Genomic DNA, 27,811 nt, shown 5'->3' with positions numbered 1-27,811 from the left:
TAAAGATTAAATTTGTTTGAATGCATTCTACTTAAAGGATTTGTGTTAACATTTTTACTTTTGGACCTCATGCTATTAAACTCAAGAAGATACATCTAAAATCTTGAATGGAACAAAACTGTAAGTATTGGGAGCGAACAGCATTCCTTGATCCTTCAGTAAGATTCACCCAACCAAAGAAAGTTCCTGTATCTCCATAATTTGCTTCCAGTCTTTTAAAAAGATACACATTCACTTTCCCCATCCATTTCCACCCAAAGTAAGTGCATATTGATTCTCTACAAAATTTGTTGGTGTGTCTTTATTTGTTGTTTTGTTTTGTTTTGTTTTTTAAACTGTTAGACTAAAATGAAATTGTTAAAATTTGCAGGCAAAGATGACAAAAGGTGGATGTAATGGCTGAACTCCAGAGAGCTTCAAGTAAATTTCTTAAATGTGTTTAACTCCATAAAGATAATCCTTCCCTGTGGCTGGCTTACTATAATTGGGAAAAGCTTTTTCTGCCTTAATCTTGGTTTTTCAGACATATAAAATCAATAGCCCCGTAGCACAAACTTTGAGCTTTTTCCCTGAACATAACTCAGAAGCATCAAATGATTGAGTAAAACCAGCAGAAGTGCTAGAAGAAAAAAAAACACACTCACGAAATCCATATGCAAACCATATCCCCTGCTTGTCAACAGTAACCCAACCAGACACACCAGTATGTCATAGAGGAATAATGTCTGGTTTAAATTATTTCTTAAAATACTCTGTATCTAAGAGTTTAACATGCACAAGATATTTTAGAACTGCATGTGTGTACATCCCATTAAAGATCTGCTCACCTCTCCCACAACTTCAATGATGTCACCAACTTTTAATTCCAGTTCATCTTCATTTTGAGGCATATAACTGAAAGCCACCTGACATCTTCTTCTTCTGTTTCTCTCTCCTGGTGGAAATGAAGGAAACAGGGAAATTGTACAATTACAACAAAATTTCATGCCAAATATAAACCAGGAGAAATTACTAAATATTAAATTTAATTCTTTGAGCACTATTAAAAGAATCTGAATGTTCGTAATACTTACTGTATTCTGTCTAGAATTTACAAAAAGAGGGCAGATAAAAGATTTCTGGTACAGATTTTTTCTTCCAACTATTTTCATAATGTAATGCAATTAATAAATTAAAATAAATGGTGGGGACTTTTTCTGTAATGTTATTCAAAAAATTTAACTAAGAGATTGTGCTTCCTAGTGACAGGATGGACCAACTTTACCCAGGGGATCTTGCCAGATGTATTTGCTACAATTTCTCTTCTAGACTAATGCTCTGTGAGCACGGTGTAGGCAAATCCAGAAACTGGAGAGATGGGGAGGAGATCCAAAACCTTGTGGCTTTTGCTGACTTGGAAATAAGCTCTCAACTGATTATTTTGTCTTGTATAATTTTCTCCATAATTCTTTAACAGGTGTACAGATATCTCACTAACATTTTAATATATATATTCTTTTACATATAAATATATACACACGTACGGATACAAATTTATATATGTATGTATATGTGTATATACACACATATTTATAAGTTGTGCATTTATCCACTAATATAAGATTAAAGAAAATAGAAGGAAAACCCTTCAGGGAGGATTCCAGAAGTTAGGTATGTCATTGGGTTAGTGTGGCTACTGGAAATCATCCTACCAGCCACATTACTCTTCAGCTTGGATGTTCAGGCTCCGTTAAAAAGCTGGTGCATCTTTGGATGCATGATAGGAGAGAGGCTTGAATTTATAGTTCTGAATAAGACACTTCACCTGACCCTTCTGCGATCACAGTTTTAAGACAGGTAATTAAATGAAAATATTCAGTTCCAGAGCTTTGTTTGCCAGATCAACTCAATTACATATAATTATAGTCACATGATTTGTAACAGAGTGGATGAGAGAAGTTCCCTAAATTAAGTTGCCAAAGCTACTGCTCAGATTCTGTTAGCTGAGAGACAACTTACTGACATGAATCACATGTTGGAATGTGGTGGAGGAGGAGAAGGTAGGAAGACAGAAATAATTCGAAACACAGGATTCAGTGATTACTCCCTCTTCTCTAGATGATGTGCATTGTATAAACCATACTATTTCATTTTATTTATAGACATTAATCCATACAAACACATAAACACAAGTAAATGTACTTTCTCTTATACTATTTCTCTTAACTGTTAAACATGCTCAATACACAACAAAATCAGTTGTGTAAACACTATCCAAGAACAGCCTTAATCTGACATTAATTACAGAAATTACAGAATTGGATCTTATGGTCAGTCCATTATCTCCCCTGCAACGTGTATTGATAATCCTGCTCTAAAGGGAACAGTAATAAAAAAGTTACAGAAGTTGTTTTGGTTTTTTTCTAATCTATTAATTGAAACCACAGAAAGAAGGGGAAAGGCACGCCATGGAATTTGACTTTCTGACAATATTTTTCACAGCCACTGCAATTCTGCATGAGTGGCAGCTGTTTTAATGTTAAAATTAACATCTTAATGCAATGTAACCAAATTCGCTCAAATTGGCTTTTTGCCACCTATGGGTGACATTCTTCATCATCTAAACAAAAATGGTTCTAAACCAACAACTATGCAGCTGCATACAAAATAACTTAAATAAAATAAATATCTTCCATATCAAGTGCTTCTTTTATTGTGCAAAAGAGGTTGGCTATTTTTCCTAAAGACATTACCGCTATGATTTCTAACATCAAGTAGCAACTGATGTGCTGACATTGCCTGATGAATAATCAATACTGTGTGACTTTTAGGGAATATTTTTAAGATTGCTTAGAGAGTAAGAAATAAACACAGTTCTGGATGTTAGTAACAGAACTATATGAATACTTCCCCATCCCACACCACCTAGGTTTTTTTATTACTGTATAGAAAACCTAGCAATAGTCTGCATTTATTCACATTAGCCTCATGGTTATCTCACTGCTCTCCCTCTCCTTCCAAAACTTTCTCTAAAGAAATACCCGAGTGGAGAGCACCAAGCCTACAAGAGCCATGGACTCTAAGTACCAACTAATTCCTCACTCTGATCTAATGCAGGACAACAGATTCAGCAGTGAAAACCTTCGGTCTGCAGAAGAAGGTGCTTCTGGACCCCACATGCAAGCTAATGTTTAGAGCATTTGAGCAGAGTTGTGTGAAGAGCTCTACAGCCAAAGAATATCTCTTTTCTTACACTACAGCAACCTGGGTAATACAGCAGTATGAATTTTCTTAAGGTAACAGAGCTTATAGGAAAAGTAGTCAGAGTAACCAAGTTGTGCGTACAAAAAGTGTTAGTAAAGAAAAACTTACCAACTGGGACAACTAACCTATAGTTTAGACAGAAACACTGCACTCTTGGTCTTCTTTCGCCATATCCCCTTTTGCTAATATTGCCACTTATTGCAGAGTATTATTACAGTCTATGTTTTCACTGGTAGTCATCTATGATCTAAATAGTACACTGTGACTTTAAAAGGTAACTTGACAGGTTGATGTAAAGTTTAAACCATACAGGGCAGCAATTCTGCAGTGAAGACTGCAGATACTTTCTAATCTAGTAAGTTTTTTTCTTGCTTGTAAATTTATGAAGAAAACTCCTAGTTTGTGCAGTCAGTTGTTAAACAAACCAGGCAGCTACAGAGAACTTGCCATGTGTGTACGCAGGAGCTAACAAACCAGTGACTGCAAAGCATACTGTACCTGAAGTGATGGCACCAAGACCTCAACAACTGTGCAGCAGAGCATGCCTGACTCTTCTCTGCTCCTCTAAGTGCTGTGTAGAATCACAGAATCACAGAACCATGAGAGACAGGAGGGACCTCTGGAGATCATCTGGTCCAACCCCTCTGCTAAAGCAGTATTGCCTAGAGCACATAAGGCAGGACTGCACCAAATGGGTTTTGAGTATCTCCAGAGAAGACTCCACAGCCTCTCTGGGCAGCCTACTCCAGTGCTTTGTCAACGCCACAGTAAAGAAGTTTTCCTCATGTTCAGGTGGAACTTCCTGTGTTCCAGCTTGTGCTCATTGCCCTTTGTCCTGTCACCAGGCACTACTGAAAATAGTCTGGCTCCATCCTCCTTACACCCACCCTTTAGACACTTACAGACATCAATAAGGTCTCCTTTCAGTCTTCTGCTCTCCAAGCTAAACAGCCTCAGCTCTCTCAACCTTGAAGGCACTGACCAAAGTGTCTGCAGATCTGGCAAGGGAGGAAAGAAAATGGCCCTTGCATGCACTGTGAAAGGTGTCAAGTCATGACGGACCTTAAGAGAGATGTTGGCTGCCTCCTTAATTGCAGCTGTTGATTGCCAACTCCTGTTCACCCCAACTGGGGATACTATTCCCTTTGCCCTGAGAAGTGAACCACTTCTCTGATCATACCCCAAAACTTTGGCTCAGAGCAAAACTTGTTAGTTTAGCAATGTCAATAACAGGGATTGCTAAACCAGCTCCGTTGGGACTTCATCCTAAGATTCACCTACCTCTCATTGTAGGTGAGTTGTACATCTAATTCTAAGCCTGTTACTCATGAGTGGAGAGAACAGAATACCTTCAGAGTGTATGTAGTGTCACTGTAAAATAGACAACTAAAATACATTAGATGAATGACCCTATGGAGGTATCTTTTTCCACTGCTGTGGCTAGATAAGACTTCAACACCCAACTTGAAAATCTCTAAAGCTAGGTGAAATGGAAAAAGAAATGAACATCTATATACTAACCCTTTTTTTCCCCACCAAAAGAGAACAAATACAGCAATCCATTTCATAATGCAGCATAACTATTCTATAGAGTCAAAAAACTATATTCAATATAAACCTTCAGAGAAGTCCCTCTCCCTTCTGATAAAAGGTATACTTAAGATGGTTGACAATCTCTTCAAAATTAGCACACACACACCCCCTCAGAGCACCACCCCAATTTTGTAATTGGATGTGTTTTAAAAAGAGTTGTATTGATATCCTTGCAGCTCCAACAATGCAACCCAGTTGTTCCAGGATTTCTGTTATTACTGTTTTTTAATGAAAGAGTGTTGCTATGGAAATTGCATGGGTTAGGCTGGGGACTCAGTCAAGGTTTGCAGTGTGAGGAGCCTAATGACATTTCTCGCACACCAAAATGATTTCAAACACACTAAAGTACATAGCAGTTCCTGCAGAACCATGGACTTCCCTCTACTGTTGGCTTGGGGCAGGCTCAGGTGAACCACAAAAGGAAACTGAGATCCACTGGGCCACTCTGCAAGTAGATACAAAGTGACTGAACTTGGTAAAACCACTTAGCAAAGAAGTCACTATAAGGGAGGTCTGTTAAAGGAAAAAGATCATTTTGAGGAAAAAAATTCCTGTCTCTGTTTCAGATTTCCCTGCACATGGCATCATCTGCCCATCAGTCTCAGTTGCACTTCCCCATCCTTCAAGCTTTCAAAGCTATATTGGTCGCTGGGGGGAACTGGCTCAGGGCACAGTGTCTCCTGGTGAGACAAGCTGGGCTGCAATGTGACTCAGCTAGAAACCAGTTTTAAAGTTAATCGGTAAAAAGACAAAAGGCAACTGTTGTACAACTAAGAGACAACATTCATGCTTTCAGCTTGCATGTTACTGATTTTAATGGTACTGATGCAGTCCAGGTACAGTTGTTTCAGACTGCCAGGCTAGATAGTTCACACATTTTTTTGTTATAAATCATTGAATTTCATATATTAAAATGCAAATATTAAGAAAGGGGTTGAGCTACAAGCTTACTTCAGGGAAGTATTATTCCTAAAACCGCTACCTTCAGTAGATGCTTTTAAGAAACATAAGTTATCTAATTAAAAGCAATAAGCATTAAAAAGTTAACTTTTTCAATTGGTTTTTTTTTTAAAGCACATTGAAGATAGTGTTAAGAAACTTCAGATAAAATCAGTCATACTCAGTCCTAATGTGGATTTTGTCACTATCTTCTGCAACACAAGTATTCACCCACTAGTAGAAATACAATTCCGATTTTAAAAGGCTCTGGAATTGCCAAGCCCCTATTTCCTTTTTTACCTGGAGGACTTTGGCAGCATTTTTCTGAACTGGGACATGACATATCACTTCTAACTCTCTCATCACCCCCATGCTGTTAAAAGGGTGAATATTTCTGGATGCATGACAAAAAAATCCTGCTGAGGTCTGTTTGTTCACTGTCTAGTAGAAAACAGAAGTAAGCCGAGTGTGAATATTTTACAGGGCAGTAACGGGGAAGTGGTAGGGTTTTTTTTTTAGTTTGGGTTGGGATTTTTTTGTTTCGGTGTGGGGGTTTTGTTTGGTTTTGGTTTTTGTTTGTTTTGTTTTGTTTTGTTGTTGGTGGTTTTTAATTTGTGACATTATTATACCAAGAAGAGAAAGACGAACTACAAGAGGAGCGAGGGGAGAAGGAATATCTGAAGTGGTTCCAGGACTCTGCCAAACAGGTTATGTAAAGCTGTTGTGTTTTTCTGCAAGCAGATGAACCGAGAAGTGCCTTGGTTTGATGTGTGCAGCTGAATCATGGAGATTGCAGGACTCCATTAAACACAATTAAGCCACAATGCAATACAACATCACTGCTAGTAATATGTTACTCCAAGTGCGATAATGTTCTGTTACCGAGGAGTAGGTTTTCTCTTTATGGACTCCACAGAAACACTTCCAGGTCTCAGCCATCTGGTTGCTCCTGTGAATTTTATGACCAAGATTTGTCTGTAAGGAAGATGAAAGCCTGGAAGACACATTTGTGTTACACCATCATGTTTTAACACACACGCACAATCAGAGCAACAGCAAACCTCAGGCTGTTCAATAAATCCTTTCTTTTGTTAAAAGAGGCAGTGATATTCAGGCCTTTCCTTATGCATGAAACTTTCAGGTAATAGCAGCAATTACTGGAAGCAACTTACAGCAACAACATGGCACCAGGGGTCACACGCTTTTAGGAGAAAACCATTAATTAACTGAGAAGTGGAGCACATCCGTATGCCACAGTAGGAACCAGGGTTGTGCATCTGATGGACAGAACTGAAATACCAGTGAAGCTGACATCGTTATTTAAGCTTAACCCAAAGCAGAAGGAAATGCTATAAAATTAACTGTAAACAAACTAGAAAGACACTCACATAGTTTAACTATACATAACCACTTTTTTTCCCTGAATCTGAACCTTATAAAATGCATATAAAAGGAGAAACTTCTGCAAGTGTAACGTCAAGAATTTAGTCAAATCACCATAACATTATCACTAGAAAACTGGACAAAGCAAATGCAAACTCCCAACAGGAACACTTGGCCTTGACATATAGGCTCCATGTTTTTTACTCTGTCTTTTAGGTGAAAAGTGTAAAATACAGTATTAAATTATGCTTTAACTCAACCACATGCAGAACTGAAAATATGTATGTTCATTAAAGCTACTAGTTCAAGAACTTGTATCTTTTAAGCTTCACACCGTAGATTTTTATTTTGGATCATTATTACAGGTGAAACACTCCATCACAAGATGAAAACAGGAACTTGGTGACACAGTTTCGGAGATTTTTTTTTAAAGAGTTTTTTATCCAGCACTTTAAAAGCAGTTACAGTCCTGCTAAAGACTGATAAGCTCACTCAGCTTGTCACCTGCTTTCTGGGATGCAAAAATATTCCCCAGCAGCAAATGCTGCCTTTACATCACCTTTTACCAAATAACCTATTCTCTTGCCCATTCTCAGTAATTATTTGATGCTCCAGTCCACTGCCTTTCAGAAGAAGTGCATTCCAGGGAGCAGCAAATGTTTCTGTCCCCAGGACCATTGTCCCCATGTCCCCAGACATTACACTGCAGGTCGTATTCTGGCCTCTTCTATATCAGTTTCAAGTAAGCCTCTCTTAGTAGAGGAAAAAAACCAACATTGTCAAGATTCTATTTTCACACCAACAGGTAACAACATACATTAAACAAATGCCTCAAGAAATTATGGAAAGATGCAAAAAACACAGCAACCAATTTTCTGGTTGCTGCACTCATGAGAGCTATTATACAACGAACATATGCAATAAATCAACAACACTTAACAAAAACTAAAACTCTCTTTCATACTGGGTGCTTAGAACATCAGTCAGATTTTTAACCCAGAATCTTGTTTCACCTACAGTATCTATGTAACTTAAATATTCACTTTGCAGCCATTAATAGCAACAAAGCTAAACAAAAAATATTAACACATCTACAGACAGAGCAGATGCTTGACTTTCCTGTCCAGCAGTGTTCCTAAAGTCTAGGAAACAAGATTAAATTTCCCTTGGAATAAAAGTCAAAACAAACCCTAAATTCTAGGAAGCTAATGTGTGAAGATAGAAATGCCCAGGTAAACCGGGAAAATGACTCACTGAGTCTGGTGTAATGATCCTGATTCTGCAACAGTTACACCAAGACAAGTAGTCACCTGGGCAGAAACACTCAGGCTTATATCTCCCATGGCAATTAAGCCATGACATTTTCAAAACCTTGCATATAAGAGGGCTGTGGCACAACTGCTCACTGGGCTGCTGACATGCACCAGCTCAGCGTGTGATGTTATACAACTACCTGTCCTTCAGCTCTGCTAAACGCAAAACACACCAGGAGGAGCCCTCAACTGCACTCCTTCTGTTAAGATTTGTTGTTATTTCTCAGCTATAATCGTGAAAATGCTATAATCCAAAACAACCTGCCGTTTTAAAGGGCATGTGTTGCTATACGTCATTATTTCAGGGTTGCACAAGTGCCTGGGAATACATGATCAGAAAAAGCAATAAAGAAATATGATAAACTGAAATAAATGAATTATTCTTGCTGCTGCTGGCTCTCTGAAGCCCCAGACACCATTATCTCTATGACAGCTGAGTAGAAGGTATGTTTCCCAAAAGCTACCTCAGTACTGAAAGTGACAACATTCACTGTTCCACACCATCCTCAAAAATGAACAGTACCACAGTCTCCACTTGGGATAGTTCAATCCACAAACAGAGGACAAATATTTCTGTATCAGGCAGATCAGATGTTTATCACTATCTTTCAAAAGTGAGCAACAAGTGGGAAAAAAAGAAACAAACCCAAAGGCTACCTGTTTTGGCAAGTCATCAGCTTACATACAGTGCAGGGGTGACTTGGTCTAGTCACCCCAGACAACGTTGGAGTAGAAGGGGAAGCAAGAGTTCTGTAACAGCTGCATCTACTCAGTTCTGCAGCATCTTTAGCTGTTCGGGGTGAGAAACTCTGAATGCCACAGAAATCTTCACGTATTTTCTTCGTTGTTCTCATCATTCAAAGAAGCCTCTGTGGTATTTATAAGCAATTATTTTTACTAAATTAAACTAACTAATGTGGTATTAGTAATGGTGGGTTGCGAAAAGAAGGCTGCCAGCAATTTATTTCTTCAATATAGAGTAATTTTCAAAATATGTGACACACAGATAATTGTTTTTTGGTCTTTTTTTTTTTACCTTATTCACAAGATTCTAACACAATCAAAAACTTGTAGTTTATCAAGAGGATGTTTAATCAAAAGAGCCAAAAGGTGTAACGTTCAATTTTTTCATTACTGCCTTATACCTACTAAGTGTGAGGCATTTGCTTGACTGCAATTATTAATGCTAAACCAACAACACATATGAAGAGTAACAAATCCAATGGCCTGTGGTAGGCAATGCATTTTCTTCAGTGCCAGAGAAAGAGAAGCATGGCACTTGTCTTGACAAACCACAGAATAATATTCCGCTTCCTAAAGTTAACTTAAGCATTGAACTTTATGTTATTGATACTCTCCTGCATCCTAGTTATTTCATGTTATTTCTTCCCTAAGATTTTCTTGCTTGCTTCCAGGCATGCTCAACTTAATTCCCCTACCCTGACTTTCAGAGCTTACTGCTGGTACATGACCTCTAAGAAGCTCCTTAGTTGCACCTCTACAATTTCACTACCTGTCAGTGATGCTGCCTAGAGTTCCTACACAGGTCTGTAGATAGATTCAAAGCAGAAGCTGAGAAGCAAATTAGATCTGTCCTACCACTTCATGGTCTCTCAAAGGACTGTCTACTCTAGTGCAAGCACATTTGCCAACCACTGGTTTGCCTTGCTAAGGAGCATTCATCCAAACACAAATATATTCCTAAAAGTCTGTAAAACTCTTCAGATAAGTCTTGAATCAAATAAAATTAACCATCATTGAATAATTCCTATGTCACTCCACAACAGAGCATTGCCAATAAAGCTGGAAGCAAGTGCTGTATAGATTAAAAAAACTTGCTCATTAGCAGATCTGATTGCACTTTCTGCCTCTCAGGCAATCTCAGGCATGTGTACTTTGCTACAGAGTTCAGACAGACAGAGGCCAGACGTATGATCATTTCTTTTAAAGCATGAATTCTATTACAAAAAACTTACTATGCACTCCAGGTAGAACTTTGAAAATATACCATGTCCACTGACTTATGTTTTGGATGATGACATGTAGGCAGCTTTTTCTCCCTTATGACTATGCCTTCACTTCATTTCATTTCTTTCAAATTTCACATACATTTGCATGACATTTCACTGCTGAAGAAAACCTAGAACTGAGCAGGACTGCTGGCAGAATAGTTAAGACAATCAAAAGGTTTGTTGCCAAAAGACAGTGTATTTTTATATACAGAACACCCAGAGCACTTAAATAAGTTAAGATCTCTACCAATAGCTTGTTCGCCATTACTCCAGGTCCCCTCCTGCATTTATGGTAAATGACTAACCTCTAGTTCCAGTACTGAGATTCCCATTTGTCTACTCCGGAGGTCTAATTTTGTCATAACGATGAGCCTGATTAAGTGGTAGTAACATGGGAAAGATTTGCAAGTATACTTAGATATTTAGGCATGGAAAAGGTTAAGTTCTAAAAGACCCCTGCTTCTGCATCTTTCAAGAACTTTGTAACATCTCTTCCACAGTTCATTTTTTTAACACAGCACTGGTTGTTATTGCAAATAACTTTCCATGGCAGACAGCAAAACTCTACATGATGGAATATGTTACCATCCTGAGCTGCATTTAAAAAAAAAGACCAAAAAAGAAAGGAAGGATTACCCAACATTAAGGAAGAGATGAAAAGGGCCTCTATGTACTTGCCACAGACAACTTCCACTTCCAGGCTAATACTTCTATTTGTTCTCAGGGCTAAAATTATTTTTTATGTTACAAACAGTAGCAACATGTTTGCTGACAGAGCTGTGATGAGCTACCATATACCCTTATACAGTCACCCGTAAATATTAAATCATCTACAATATAAGTCTAAATATCTTGACAAAAAGCAGCACCTGGGATCTAGTATGAACCTGGCTATTCTTATAAAATGTGTGCTGCTTGCATCATTGAAAACCAGAGTAAGGAAATTCAGTGATACAGAAAGTGTAGACAGAATCAATATCTAAAATGAAAAAAAAGCAAAAGCAAATCTAAGACTCCATATTTCAGAAAAAAATTTAAATCAAACACCACACAAAAAATACTTCATGCCTTTGTCGTGCAAGGAAAGATTAATATAAATATATTTAAAGCTCTGCATAATTCACTGTCTTTTGCCTTTGAAGACAGACACAGAAGCATGCAAAACATCTGATAAGTTATTTGCCTCTGAGGTAATTAATAATTTTTATATTTACAGAAATATCCCTGTGACTAACTTACTACTTGGGTCCATCTGTCCCTTCCCTTCTCTTCCCTTCCCTTCCCTCTCTTTCTCGCTCTCTTTCTTTTTCTTTCTCTCTTTCTTTTTCTCTCTCTTTTTATTTCTCTCTTTCTTTTTCTCTTTCTCTCTTTCTTTTTCTCTCTCTCTCTCTTTCTATTACATTTCTTTGTCAGCTCTTAGATAATTTATCTTGTTTTATTATTTTGCAGTGTTCACAGATGTTCAGTATATTAAAACCCAATGAGAGCTGAATTCTGCACTGAAACTCCAATTTCAACAACCTTTTGTAAAAACATAGTACTTAGAAAATACTGTGGTACGGTGGGATGATGACTCGGTAGCAACAGACAAGAGCAAGCACAGCACATTGTTTCATCTCCTTTTTCAACCAATCAAGTGTAACCTGAGGCTGGGATGACAACAAATCTGATGAATATTTGGCCTTCACTGTAAGACTAAACATGCCGTTGCAAATCAATTTGCAATGGATATGTATGTATATAAAAGACTTCTGAACTCCAAATAGCTTAGTGAACAAAGCCAAATTTGTATGTGGAAAGAGAGGAAGACAGAGCCACAGAGTCCATCTAATTCAAGACCAGCTCTCCAGTACAAAAGATAGCACTTCATGACAACGTTTGCTTGCAGACAATCTCAGAGTGACTATGAAAACATGGTCCCTCTTTTGCAGTACATAGTATTGGCAGTCACTGCAGAACTGTCAGTACTTCAGTTTTCACTTCAGTTAGCATAGAAATCCACGTGAATGATAAAATATTCACAAGTGTATCTAGCCTTTTCCTTACAGTGGGAGTACAGAAATATCCCGAGTCAGAATAATTACTTCACATCTTATTCTGCTTCTGATATTTTAAATGCAGCATGTTCTCAATGGAGAAACCCACAAAGAATAAACTGTCATGCTTGTTTTGGGTTGCAAAAGCTTTACTGAAACAAGTCTCAGGTTAAAGTATTCTTTGGCATCTTCAGTACAGACCTGGGTGGTGTGAGCCAGCGATCCCTAAGGAGATTAGCATATTAAAGCAAGAACCTCACCTAGTGAACAATGACTGAAGAGAAATGCCCCCCTACTGCAGATGAAAATACAGGCTGTTCTGAATTAACTTTGAAAGACTTAATACAATTTAAAAAGACAAGAGTATTTGAAATTTGTTCTGACCAGTGATCACAAAGCTCTGCAAAACCCACGATGTTTGATGTCTAGATTAACAATCAGGCTTCATGTTTCCCCACGCCCAGCTGACTTGCCTGCAACCACAGGCTGAGTCATAATGAACTACACAATTATAGTCCAAATACAGAAGAACCGCTTCTCCTCACTGAAAGCCTCATGGAACCAAAATGCCTGTGAGCAAAGTCAATTTATTGATATAAGAGCTTTTCTAGATTTTGAGATCAAACTGGCAATAAAATAAAAATACAAAAATATTTTGACTATCAGAATACTGTCTTGGCTGCCCATTGTCTTGAGTTATTTTCCTGTGAATTCATAATCTTTAAGACATCTGTTATCTCAAGCTGGCAAAGAAAAGAATCTCAAGGGGAATCATCTGCCCTCTCCCCTCCTGACTGCTTCTTTGCTGATTTCAGATGATACAGGAACAGTTTATTTGTAAAAGGCACCATTGATATCTTTTAATTTTGAACATACATTAACTGTTTTCTTCTACTCAGGCCACCTGCTCCAATTCCCAGGGCTGTGTTTACCTCTTTGTTACCTTGCACATATTCAGATTTCTCGTTTTAATCTTTGGTTTACACACTTTTTTTGTTTGTTTTAAATGAACACTGTTATGAAAGTGTTATAAAGGATTGATAGCACAATCACACAAATTTTTCAATACAGGACATTGAAAATGAAATTGCTCCATTTTTGTCTAGCATGGGAGCTATGTGGTGTTAAAAGAAATATATATGAAGTGTCCAAAAGCTTGTCTCTTTAAAGCTGCCAGTTAAAGGATGCAAAGCATTACTGGGACCAGCTGACCATATGACAGTTACCAGAGCCATCCATGCTAGAGATGCTGCTTTAACAGGAGAGCACTTGCCAGAGAGGCAAACACACTTGAGCAGCACATGGCACTGTATTATAACAATACTTCTTTGACCTTCCAGTCTTTCAGCATCAGGTAATGGACTCTATGGCCAACATTTACTTGTCTTTGCTTTTTCAGCTGAGTCCTCACCTTATCAACAATACACTCTCTGCAGCCCTTACTGACATCCTCTTATCCTTTCCACAGCTTTTTCTTCCACATACAGCCACACTTTCTAGAGCATTCTCCTCCAAATTTTTTTTGTAAATACAGAATAGTGAGTTTGTATTATAAGAAACTAATCTGAGGCATGGTGTGGCTTCCTTTGCAATAATGTATGAGTTACACCTTGAGCATTCAAGACTACACGCTCCTGTCTGTACAGCATCTTCCTCTTTGGCCAGCAACCACAAAAGCAGGAAAGCAGGGATTTCACTGGACCAGGATCACTATTGTTAAGAGGAAAATACTTTTTTTTTTTTTTTAAATTGGGACAGTGGTCAAACACTGGAGCAGGTTGCCCAGACAATGCTGTTGAGTCTCCATCCTTGGAGATATTCAAAACCCAACTTCATATGGTCTATGGCTCTATGTTGCTCTGCTTGAGCAGGGGTCTGAACTAGATCACCTTCAGAGGTGCAGTCCAGCCTCAGCTACGCTGCCACCCTATTCTAAGGCTACGCCCTGTGCCCTATGATTCTGTATTGTTTCTCCATTATTAATCTTGTCTACAGCTCTACTGCTAAAATCCAACCAAGCTGCTCTGAGGCACTCTCCTTCTCTGACTCAGGCTCTGACAGGAAAAGACGCTGAAAGCAAAGTATATTATTACAACTAGGTGTGAGCTGTCAGTAAACCCGCAGAAACTTGATTTCATATATTTGCTGATTTTCCTTGTTTACAAAGCTCATGTTAGTATAACCCATCCTCCAGCTCACCAGGCTGAACTGAACTCCCTTAGGATCTTATCTGCTGCAAATGCCACTTGGCATCAGACAGCAAATACTCGAACTGCAGACTATGAGGACTGGCATGTCACCAGGGAGGTGCGGACAGTCTGTCTTTAGCATTTATCATTCGTCCCTTGCTTTTCAACAGGTAAGACTTCCATTTAGGTAACTGAAATACAAGGGGAAATGAAGCCTTCATCACTGTACCAAAAATCTTCCACAGCTACTGTTTATTTTTATTCTTAACCTCAAAGAGAAATAAGGAAAACAAAACTTCACCTTCTTCACACCTCTTTGTATTTTGACAAAGTTGGCAAGTGCAAAAAATAATTGTTTTGTGTGCTTAGAAGTATGCAAAAATTTTATGCATATATTCATATTATTAAATTATTTAAACTTTGTATGAGGACTAGAGCAGCCAAAAAGCCTCTAAAAACTGTTTCACATGCAGCCAAATGAATGAAGTTTGGAGAACCACGGATTTGCACCCAGTGCCTTCTAACCTCACCCTCTACCCACCCCCACCATGCCAGCTTTCACTTGTATCTGATATCTGCAGAGTTGGAGAAATTATAGTAGATCCTGGGACTGCCACTGAGCTACACAGGTACTGACTGACTGGCCACACACCCATGTGACTTGGCCACTGGCTGCTGCCCCTCAAGCTGGAAGTTTTCATTCAGCTAGGAGCACTCATTTGTGTCATATTCCTCTATTCAGCTTTCAACGTAAAAAGAGCTACTATGTTCCTACAAATGCATTACAGACCTCTACTCTCCTGTCGAGTCTAGATGGTACTATCCAGAGGGTTCAAAAAATCTCAAGAAGAGGGCAAATGAACAGATGGTCTCAAACAAGATTTTTCTGTTAAGAACTGGAATACACTATTAGCAAAGGCATCCAGGTTGCCACAGGATGACACGCGCTTTGTCATATGATTAAATATGACTCTCCTCCCTCATATGCAAATCAGTATTTGAGCCCAGCTCCTTCGCACTAAAGTAAGAAAGGGGCTGGGGCATGTGCCAGTCAGTTGCTGCAGATGGCTCTGCTGGAGTGGCACCTGGAATAGTAAAATGGGGGCTACATTCTCCCACTTCCCTGAATGCTGTCAGCCTCCTGGGAGCTCAAGTCACCCCCTTCATCAAGGGTGGATAGCTTGAAGGGGGAAGTAAACTTATCTCTTTCTTCCTTTATGTGGGCCTGTAGGGCAAATGACAGTCTTCCCAGAACACAAGGATATTAGCAGAACCAATTTTACACTTGAAATAAATTTGATTCAGAAACTGACACCAGAGCCTTCATATTCTGAAATTGGTTTTATAATAGGTTTCCTATAGGATCTGCAAAAGGAAGTTTCTGTGAAGACATATGGCATCTATGAAGAATCTCTTTATGATAGATTTGTCTTTTTCTCACCAAGGACTCAGTTAATTTTTTTATTTCAAATGCAGTTCTATCTGTCACACTACTTTTTAGGTTTTAAGAAGAATTTTAGGTTTACAAGAAGAGTAAGGAAGAAAATAGAATCCTCATAGGCTTCTGAATTGTGTGCAAATCTATTGTCTTCTTTCTGTGTATTTACTTTAAAAACATTTGTCAGTGTAGTAGTGGCTTCTCTGCTAGGTCTAGTATTTATACTGAAAAGCTTAGGTGGAAATCTATAGTACCTTACGTAATGAAATAGCTACTAAAGAGCTGTCTCCTTTATACCATGGACTGCAAGGGCCAATAAGTGTCAACTCCCACATTAAACAACGTTAGGTCCCAAAGGTGTCATAGCTTGTATTATGTTTCTAAATAAATCTCAAATAACCAATTCAGCAGTGTTCCACTCTTGTATTAAGCAATAAATTTCACAATGCAAATGGTGGGGAAGCCCATGAACACAGCAAAGGGAGGTAGTTCAGACAAACTTATGCACTGGATTTTAATCACTCAGCCCACTTCCAGACATGGTCAGTTCACACTTGTGCCTCCAGTTTTTTTGGCACAACCTGACTGCAGAACAAGTGCTGTTGGGTTTTGTGTCTTTATACTAAAAGTTTGTCTGCCTTTTCATTTCTGTAATTCTATTTTCTACATGTGGCATGGTAACTTACAATATAAAACTCAGAACAGTAAGTAATTAACAAATTAAACATCTGTCTCATAGTCAAGGGATCTATGGCCAACCAGCTTTATAATGATCTTCATTTACATTGTATTTTCAGCTTTTTGCTAGTTTTCAGTAGTGTTTAAATAAGACACTGAAAGATTTCTATACCATAACCCAGTCTTACTAGATTGTACCATATGCCAACTTCTAAGCTGTACATAACTTCCCATCAAAAACCTCTGTTGCTTGCTGCATCTCCCTCATTAAGTAGCTAACCCGTATTTCCCCCCTCCATGGTATATGTGGGCATGTCATACTTGCATGATTCTTCACCCTAATACCCTTCAGCTCTGTCTCTATGATCACAACCATTTCTGAGGATGTGCTGTGAGGAGTGATGACTTCATGCCACTTCTGATCTGTAAAAGGATAAAAATTCCTGCCAAATTAACTCATTTCTGGAATCCAGTTGCACAGCTCTCCTAACTCTACCCAAGGATGCACCCTATATCCCCTACTGAATCTGCCACCAAACTTTTCCTTAATACTAAGCTTTTTTCCCCCACTGCAGAACTCACACAAACTACTTCTATCCCTGTGTTTTAGCACTGGGCCACCTCCACAAACTTTCATCTTGATGCTGCCTAAGTCACCTTAAAGGCACGTTAATCAACATGCCAGAGCTCTCCACGTTGAACTGAAAAATTTCTTCTAGTTTACTGTCCCTCTCTTTTTTTTGCTCTGTTTTCCTTAAACAAGAGCTTTCCAGACTTCTGATGTCAAGCAAGGTGAGGAGGCTGGTTTCATGCCGGCGGCAAGGGAAGCAAGCAGTCCAGAATCAATGTGATTGATAAAGCAAGCTCCGATTTATTGAATACACAGTGTTACTTTTATACCCTTTTCCAAACCTACATGTAGTGAATTCATTGGATAGTAACTACTTGTAGTGATTTCACTGGACGGTAACTACTTGTAGTGATTTCACTGGATGGTAACTACTTGCAGTGATTTTACTGGATAGTAACACACATCTGAGTTCCAGGGTTCTTCCTTGTTTTCTATTATTCTACTTCTCTACCTTGTCCTTGAGTTAGTTTAAGCTAACAGAGAGATTGTTTATACTTGTGTTAGGCTAAAAAAAGAGATTGCTTGTACAGCTGCTATTTGTGTTACACTCTCAAGGCCTCTCGAGGTGATAGCAGGGGCCCATGGCCCTGCTGCTCAAGCCATTCTTCAACAGTTTCATACCTTTCTTTCTTGGTAGGCTTTTTGGTAACATCTGTACACTCATCCCTCCTTGCCTTTTCACCTGCTCCTTCTGCATCACACAATTTATTCAAAACTATTGTGTCAGCTGTTATGCTGATACATTTGTGCAATTATTTTTTTTTTATAACAGTAATTAAAAAGTGCTCAAAATGCACTTTGTGCATTTGAAAGCACATTACTATTTTTCTGGCACCATCCATTTCCATTTTTTGGTGAGTTTTTCATACAAAATATAGGAGAATATCTATTTGCATAGAAATAAATATATAAGTGGAGGACTCCTCAAACTGACAGGGCAACTGACGTACACAGTAAAAGGAACTCCTGCACCTTAAAATAAATAAATGAAAATAAATCTGTCTCGGCTGAAAGTTGATAGTGTCTCAACAGAATTTTTTAATTTTGCTGGGTAAGCACTATCTTTTCCTAAAAATAGCTGTCAAATTCCTCTTGTCTTTTCCATTACACTTGCTACATGAATGAATAGTTACTTCCTGCATCTGTAATGAAATCCATCTCCTAAATGGTTCTGTGTTTAAATATGAAGTGCAGGGAGGGAAAGAGTTCTGTATACAACTACAATGCTGCTTTTTTGGGACACCGATCAAGCCATACACGTCATCAACAGAAGAAAAAATTAAGAGCAACATTGACCATTCAAACTAACAAGACAGCACATCTGTTTTCTTTAGCAGTTGACTTAACCAAATGAACATGAACTATCTCTGAAAAAGTCTGACAAATCATCACACTCTCATAGAACTTTTAGAATTATTTTTGTCTGTAACCAAATAAAAGGCAGTGCTGCTGGTTTCTCTGCACCTCCCAGCTCCTACAACACTCCTTGCTGTCCTGTCAGACCAAATGTGAGGAATCACAGAACTATTCAGGTTGGAAAAGACCCTTGGGATCACCAAGTCCAACCATCATCCCTACTCTACAAAGTTCTCCCCTAAACCATATCCACCAACACCACATCCAAACAACCCTTAAACACATCCAGGGATGGTGACTCAATCACCTCCCTGGGCAGCCTATTCCAGTGTCTAACCACTCTTTTGGTGAAAAAATGTTTCCTAATGTCCAGTCTAAACCTCCCTTGCTGCTGGTTGAAGCTGTTTCCTCTTGCTCTATTCCTAAAGAGACCAGCACCAACCTCTCTACAATGACCTTTCAGGTAGTTGTAGAGACTGATGAGGTCTCCCCTCAGCCTCCTCTTCCTCAAACTAAATATTCCCAGCTCCTTCAAGTGTTCTTCATAAGATTTATTCTCTAGGCCCTTCACCAGCTTCGTTGCCCTCCTCTGCACTCGCTCCAGCACCTCGAGATCTCTCTTGAACTGAGGTGCCCAAAACTGGATGCAATAGAGGAGGTAGACAGTGAACTGACTCGCTATTAAAAACAAGCTCTGCGTTTTTCTTGCTAGTTTAATGTTAACCTCGATCATTCTCTTTGCCTGGCCCACCATGCAGCCAAATGTCTGTACCAGAACACAGGAAGAAGAAAATCAGGAAAGATGGCTGTTTTTTGGTGGCAGTGCTAGCTTAACATCTTTCTGAAACTACAGCCTCAGGCTAACCTTTCAACATTTACTACTTACATTTTCCGTTACTCTATTTGCTCAAATAGCTGCCAGGCATGTGAGTGAAGCTTTTCGTTTTCCTTAGGTCACTGGAGCTTTTTTTACTAAAATAATTTCCTGGACATTTCCTGACCTCTTATGAATTCCCAGAAGTAACTACGACCTGTGTAATTTAGAATAACATTGTGCTGAGTCAGTAGTCTAACAGAGAATTTTGAGGACTGAAAAAAATACCAGGTCTTATGACTGTAGTTGCGCAAACAAAGCAATAATGGCTGACATTGCATCTGGCAGCTTTTTGCAGAGCTAGATACCAGACTATATAGACGAGGGACATCTGGATTCCAGCTGGAGTCCAACAGAAGTCTACACAAGGTACACGTGCTATTAAGTAGGAAAACACAAAAATACAGTATTTAAAGTTATTTCAAATGAATGGAATATTAAGTGCTACTGACTGAAGCTTGTGTGAGGGTACTTTAATTGGGTTTTTTACCACTGAAATAATCCAAATGAATGCATGACAGAAGATGAGAGCCAACAGGAAAATACATGACCTAGTGTCAAAAACATCTGCTTAAATGTATACGATGGCTTAAATTCAAGCTCCTGAACACCTGGGATGCTACTGTAGCTTGTCTGACCACTAAACACAGGGTTAACCCTGTCATCTACTGTAGTGCACTACTCCAGAAATCTGAGTTATAAATACTGTGCCAGTATGAGCACTGTACAGGTATAGAGCTGACAAAATCTGGTTCCTAAAGAAAACAGTATCAGATGCAGATTCTGGAGCAGCCAAGTACTTCTGAGAGGAGATGCATCCTGGGCTGCCACTGGCGGCCTGGGGTTTTTGGAGGTGGCAGTGCTCTCTGGAATTAATTTGTGGAGTAGAGTGGCTGATGTATGAAGATGCAGCTACAGCAGATGCTATAGTAACAGCTAAAACTATGAAGAGCTTCAGTCTGCCTGGGTCATGCATCCCAGGTAGAGGACCACGCTAGTGGTACTACACCCCCACTGACTTCAAAACTCATACCCAGCAAATTTGGGCATTTGCAGGGACCTGCTTCTCACTATGAGGACCTCTGCCCAGCCTCCACTTCAGTTTCTAAGTAAACTCAGAGCTGAAGTTGGGAAATAACAGCTCTTGATGTGTGACAGATAACAATAATCCTTCCTATCACAAGCTTGTGCTTGGGGCCACAAATCAGTCACTTGTCAGCACTTTCATGTTTCACTGCCTTGCCAAGCACAACTACCCTATACCAATGAGCTTGGAAACTAACCATCACCACCAACATGCTTTGAATTTTATAGGGGATGGTATTACAAATTAACACCCGACAAGAAACAGACACAACCATGTATTTACAATTGAAAACAGATGGCAGAAAGATAAATGATAGGAATTACTGCAAACTACTAGTGCATCTTAACTGTGAAATAACACTAGAAAGCAGTGAGATAACAATAAGAAAACACAGTAAACAGTACAATACAACACAATGCACCACTAACAGCAGCACAGCTTTCCGTGTTGTTAGCACCTTGATTGTGGAGGAGTAGACACTTAGGAAGGAAATTCTGAAATAAAACATGCATGAAGTATTCAGTGAATAAAATTTAGGAAATTGTATGCCAGTGGATACAAAAAATATGCTTTTTCAGTCATAGTATGTTCCTACTGAAGTCACTGCACCTACATTATATAGGAACCTTAAGACTGAAAGCCTACATAGGTAATAATGCCATCCCACTCAGAATCATCCAAGACATGCATTAACACTATCTGATGCCTCTGTCTGTTTTTCAAATCTAGTTATAGCAAAGCAAAATCCCTTAATTTCAGGGGTTTTTCACCAGATTAATGGAAGTATTTCACATTGTGGGTGAAAAATAATTAAAAGTAATGCAATGCCAATTTCATTCCAGGCATATCGCTTTATCAGAAGAAAGTTTTTAAAGCCTGTATCCATCAATTCCTGGAGTAAAATGTTTCATAGAATCTATCACAGATCATAAAACAGCACAAACAACCTGCCTTATGGGCAATAATTTAGTTTTCTTTCTTGTCACTTGCGGCCAAAGCATAGCTTTCCTTAAAGCACTCTAGATGTTGCATACATGCACACAGGAAAGAGTGCAGGGCAAGAGAACACAGGAAAAATACCGGAGCAAAGCACATTCAGAGTTAAATCACTCCCACAGACACACACTCCTAACCCAACCCCAGACTGGCATCTGCTTCACAGAGGTTCCGTTCTTCATACTTCCAAGCAGAACTCACTGCTCAGCTCCCCTAAACCACCAAGACAGTGACAACTACTTCCTACCAGCAGTGATGGTTCACTTCTGCTGTATACATTCTTGTCAGAGTCTGCAGAGGTCTACCCCAACCTGGGTTTAATAAGTATCATTCCATCAGAAGAGAAAGGTCTTGATGGGTCTTCCCTGTCCCCATAAAAGGGTAATTGCTGTGTTGCAGCACCATCCCAGCAAGCAAAGGTAAAGCAGCACTGAACTAAGGACCTGCCTCTCAGTGGGAGAGCACGCTTAGATGAGCATATTTAACTTAGGAGTTACAAACTCATCAAGACCAACTCCAGCAAAGGCAAGGCAAGGAATCTTGACTCAGTACACCGGCAGTTTCAGATCCACCAGAAAAGATATTGGTTTGCACAGTCAAAGTGTACTTCCCTTGACCCCAAATTTTCATTCCAGATAGGTTTATGTTTTAAATTCCACAACTGTATCCCAGCATTGCTCCTTTGCTTTCATTGTCTTTACCACAGAATAGCAAGTTTGACTCTCTCCTGTCACAGCTGACAGATATGAGGCATAGATATCCCAGGCTAGGCACTGGGAAACAAACAATGACCCTAGCGAGTCGCTCCAAGGCTCAGTTTCAGGTGAGTCACCATCCTCTTCTGCTGTTCCTTAATCACAGAAAGTTGTGAGGGGGGACAGGGCAGAAAGATTAGTCTGCTAATTTTCAAATCAAGTTAGCCATGCTGCTCTTGAAAATCCCACACCACCTAGATGAAACACTAAGGGGACCGACAGAGACAGCTACAGTCAGGAGGCAGAAGGTCAGGGACAGACCTCAAAGGCATGCAAGCCTCACTGGGTGTCAAGTGACTTATCCAACAGCAGCAAGAAGGAGGAAATTCCTAGTAGCAGGGAGGCACTTCTCTGCAGAAGCTTGTGAAGGAATAAACAGTTTATTTTGTGATAGGGAAACAGTTTTAAAACCAGAAGAAGTTTCAAACTCATTGCTGCTCATATTTTAACAAGAATGGCTCCAGCATTTAATATTATTTTATTGGTTTTGGCTTGTGTTAAAGGAGATTTCAGTATAACTGTTAACAGAAAAACATTTTGCACTTGAGTATGACAACACATTTGCTCTTGACTAGTACCTAGTACCTTTTGCAAAATTACTATATACTGTGATAAAAATGTGTCCTGGTTTGAGCCAGGATAGAACCAATTTTGTTTCTAGCTATTCTACCTTTCAGTTAAGTCTCTTCTAAGTAGCCGCACTTGCTGAAACTAACAGCATGTTCCTCAGTCAGTGTCTGCTGCTAGGACTGATAATGCTCCATGTCTATAGTTATTGCTAGAGAATCATATGCAGAACCAAGGCCACTGCTTGGTTCTGAAAAACATCTTATGCTCCAGAAATGAAAGGGAGTAAAGGGGTCACACCTGCAACCCTCCTTTGGTGCAGACCAGACAGGTCAACAAAATCGACCAAATGAAGTATTACATCCCATACGTGTCATACTCAGTATAAATCATGAGGGTCGAGTTCTTCTCATCCATAGCTGATGTCCTGGGAGGATTCTGTCTATTCATCTGCCTTTGATCCTTATTTGTGTGTTCCTGAATCTGTCCGTTCCTCCAACCAGCTCCCATCTACCACTGACTCCAGGAGTCAAGTCTGGTGTGGGTGTGGAGGTCTGGTGTGCAATAGTGGTTTTGTATATATTTATACATATTTCATTGTTTTCATTACTGTTTCATTAAAGCTGTGCAGTTTAGTTTCCAACCTGTACATGTCTCTCCTTTGTACTCTCTCCTTTCCCTACAGGGCAAGGGAGAGGGGTTAATAGAGAGCATCTGTCAGTTTAATTGCTGGCCCACCACGAAAATCTAACAAAGTAAACTAGCAAATTCTTGTACAACTGTTAGAAGATATATCTGATTTCATTTCTTACTTCAGATGCATAAAATGTATTGCAAAGCTTTTAGAAAGAAAAATTCATTTAACCGATTAAAAAACCCATAAGTCTTCACAAAATAGAGGTTGCAACTCTGTTGACTACTCCTTCTACTGCAGCATTTTTAGATATTTGTATGTATTACTTGTAAAGTGAATTTCTTTTTATTCTTTCAGCTGTCCCTGTAGCCAGCCCTATTCTGCCACTTCACCTGTTCCCTCTCACTCACTTCCTTCCAAAATTCACTTATCTCTGCTTTCTCCTTGATATTAATATACTTCTGGATCTACCCTTACATAAAAAAAACAACAAACCTAACTCATGTCCTCACATGTCACCATAACTACCTCCTTCTGCTTCACCTGTAAGCAGCTCAGAATGCCAATTGGTGACTGCTTTCCCGCATTTCCTCAGACTCTACAAGAAAAGGTTGTCAGACACAGATAGACACAGAATCTTAGGGGTTGGAAGGGACCTCAAAAGATCATCTAGTCCAACCCCCTGCCAGAGCAGGATCACCTAGAGCACATCACATAGGAACGTGTCCAGGCGGGTTTTGAATGTCTCCAGTAAAGGAGACTCCACAACCTCTCTGGGCAGCCTGTTCCAGTGCTCTGTCACTCTCACACTAAAGAAGTTCTTCCTGATAATCACATGAAACCTCCTATGCTCCAGTTTGCACCCATTGCCCCTTGTCCTACCACTGGACATCACTGAAAAAAGCCTGGCTCCATCCTCCTGACAGTCCCCTTAACATATTCATAAACATTGATGAGGTCACCCCTCAGTCTCCTCTTCTCCAAGCTAAAGAGACCCAGCTCCCTCAGCCTTTCCTCATAAGGGAGATGTTCCACTCCCTGAATCATCTTTGTGGCTCTCCCCTGGATTCTTTCAAGCAGTTCCCTGTCCTTCTGGAACTGAGGGGCTCAGAACTGGACACAATATTCCAGATGCAGCCCCACCAAGGCAGAATAGAGGCGGAGGAGAACTTCCCTTGACCTACTAACAACACCCTACCTAATACACCCCAGGATGCCATTGGCCTTCTTGGCCACAAGGGCACATTGCTGGCTCATGGTCATCCTCCTGTCCACCAGGACCCCCAGGTCCCTTTCTCCTACACTGCTCTCCAGCAGGTCAGCCCCCAACCTGTACTGGTACATGGGGTTGTCCTTCACTAGATGCAAGCCTCTACACTTGCTCTTGTTGAATTTCATCCAGTTTCTCCCTGCCCAGCTCTCCAGCCTGTCCAAGTCTCACTGAATGGCAGCACAGCCTTCTGGTGTTGTTATCTCTCTCTTCTCTGTCCTGGGTATCAGCATCCAACAGTGTCTGTCAAATTTTAAACCCAGTGTTGTCACAGTTTTCTACACACTGTCCTCCCAGTTTCCAAATGCAGATCCAGATTCAAATCTTTAATCAAAACAAGTGTACTCTGTCTGCAAGAAACCAGAAAACAGCCTACTAGCAATCTTCCAAATAATGCATCTTCCCTTGCATTCTTTTTTTTTTTTTTTTTTGTAGTTATCTGTTACCTTGTTTCATACACATATATATACACACACAGGTGTATATATCGTTAGCTCCTAGATGCAGTGGCTGCATTTTTGTTCAATTTTTTTACAGCACAGTCTGTAAATGAGATTCCTAAAGCTAAACATATAACACACAAGAACATGGCCACCTAAGATGCCCAGACTATAGAACTAACTTGGAATTACGACTAAAACCAAGAGATTTCTGCAACTAATTTCTATAGGCTGGTCCTGCACAGGGCCTTGTGATCCCTAGGATCTCACACCAGCGGTTTGATCCAACCATGCAAAATTGCAGAAGCTACATCAGGACTCAGCATTTGTGCATTTTGCAGAGTACCAGGAAGGAGTAACTGAAAAGAAAGGGTAGACACTGAGGATAAAAAGACAGGATGCACTGTATCATGAATAACAGGAAAAGCAATTATCTCACTGGGATAAGCTACTGGAATCTGGATAGATAATGAAAGTTTAACTGAAAACCAGGGCAGTAAATTACCATACCATACAAAAAAAGTCTATATTTAAAATATATTAGTCAGTATTTAAATAGGACTCCTAAGAAAGATCTGCTTGAAAAGAATGATTTAGTACCCATTCCACTGTTGACAAAAACACAGATCTTCCTCCAAACAAAAAAAATAAAAAAAACATGTCAAAGGTCAACAGACTAATGTCAATTTTAGAACAATGGTAACACTTATTTCTCTCTTGCTGTTGTAGAGAATAAGCCTATTTTAGGCAGATTTCACAGTATAGTTACTACTACAAAAGAAACATGGAGAACTAAACTCATTTTATGGCATTAGACAGATAATGCAGTTATTTTAAATTGCACTCTTTTATGATTTCCCTTACTACATAAATGTATTTATATAAAAGGACATTGAATCCAAAATCATGATGCAAGGAAGGATGCTCACACATCAGACAACTACCCCTCATCTGAACACATTTTATTCATCAGCTCTGAAATTAGCTATAACCCATACACATTACGCGTTCCCTCACTTACACTATTGAGAATAATTTTCATCAGAAGAATCATGGAGTTAAAATGTTAGAGAGACTCATTTTTCCATGGATCCTCTATAGATTGCCTGTATAAAATAATAAACTGTTTTGAATAATCAAAAGGGAACTTTAACAAGTAGAGATCTTTCCTCTAGCATGGGTAAGAGTCCTTGTCGTCTACTTCAAGAAAAAAAACAAATTGTTAAACCACTACAGATCACACTCACACAGTTTCTTTCTGGCTGCCACACACACTTAGCACAGACTAGTGTCTTTTCCTGCCTCTCTGAACTGAAAGCTGTGCCACCTTTCAGTGCAGTGTAGCTTTCCTGAGGGCGGAAATTATCCAAGTATTTATTTTCAATACACTGTACTTCTAAAGGAAATGTGTATTATCTGAGATGCTACTTATGCATATGCAGATATGGTATTTAAACTCAAAGAATAAATATTTTGCTGAATTTGAGTTTCTGTGCCATTATTTTTTATGTCTCATTTTGGGTTTGTGTCATATGCTGTATGCATACTTTAACCTTACTAGTCTGAGACGTATGTTCTTGTGCATATCTGCGTAAACTATACACTGATTATACATTAATTAGCTGATCTTAAAAATTAAAAGAATTTCATTTTTCTCATGCCAGCTATAATTTCTCTGAAGTCGGCAGTATCTGCAAGGGAACACCAAAGCCTGTCTGTGCAGAAAGCCTGAATGTATAAACAGCAGAAAGATAATCCAGATTAATGCCTTCTAACTTCCTGTCTTTGAAAGGAAACCCAAAGCTGAGCATACTGAGGATCAGACACCTTATCAAACACATGACTGGCACACGACAAAGGCAGTCGCTTGCACTGGGTTTAGTAATAAAAGATTTTATGAAGGAAATGTTGAGGTTTTCCTTTCTGTTGAAAAATATGATAATAATCATAGCTTACACATGACTTACTATAAAACTCAGAGACGACACACTCATGCTGAATCTCCAGCAGCTTGTCTTTTTAATAAATGGGGTGTCTTTTTGTACCCAAATAATCATGAAAATATTGAAGGAAATTACAAAGCATTTTTCTTGTAAAATACTTTTCCCGTTTCTCTAATTTACAAAAACAGACTTATATCTCAATTCTGCAGACTTGTTATTTATTTTAAACATACCCTATTACATGATGAAACTTACTTTCACAAAACTCTCCCTTTCAGGATAGGATGCAAATTCTCTGTGTTACTTAAATGTAGGGTGGAAGGCAAAATGAATAATTCTCCAGAGAACTAGGAAAAAAAAATTTTCCTTGTTTGGCTCTGATTAAAAATGTGCAACACTTCATGAGCTGTTCCAGATTTGCTGGCTTGAATACC

At 39.2% G+C, this 27,811-nt stretch overlaps 1 protein-coding gene across 3 annotated transcripts in view; it reads right to left on the bottom strand.

Moving 5' to 3' along the window:
• The window catches only part of SH3KBP1 (SH3 domain containing kinase binding protein 1), a 218,864-nt gene that overhangs the window by 104,660 nt on the left and 86,393 nt on the right, over positions 1-27,811 (bottom strand). For all 3 annotated transcript variants that reach the window (XM_051633386.1, XM_051633468.1, XM_051633557.1), the window contains one exon: positions 828-934. In XM_051633386.1, the coding sequence (XP_051489346.1) occupies positions 828-934 (107 nt within the window). The remainder of the gene's footprint in view (positions 1-827; positions 935-27,811) is intronic.

The sequence above is a fragment of the Apus apus genome, chromosome 1, assembly GCF_020740795.1.
Source record: "Apus apus isolate bApuApu2 chromosome 1, bApuApu2.pri.cur, whole genome shotgun sequence".
NCBI lineage: Eukaryota > Metazoa > Chordata > Aves > Apodiformes > Apodidae > Apus > Apus apus.
Note: the sequence above shows the minus strand (reverse complement) of the source record. Positions and strands in the feature narration are given on the sequence as shown.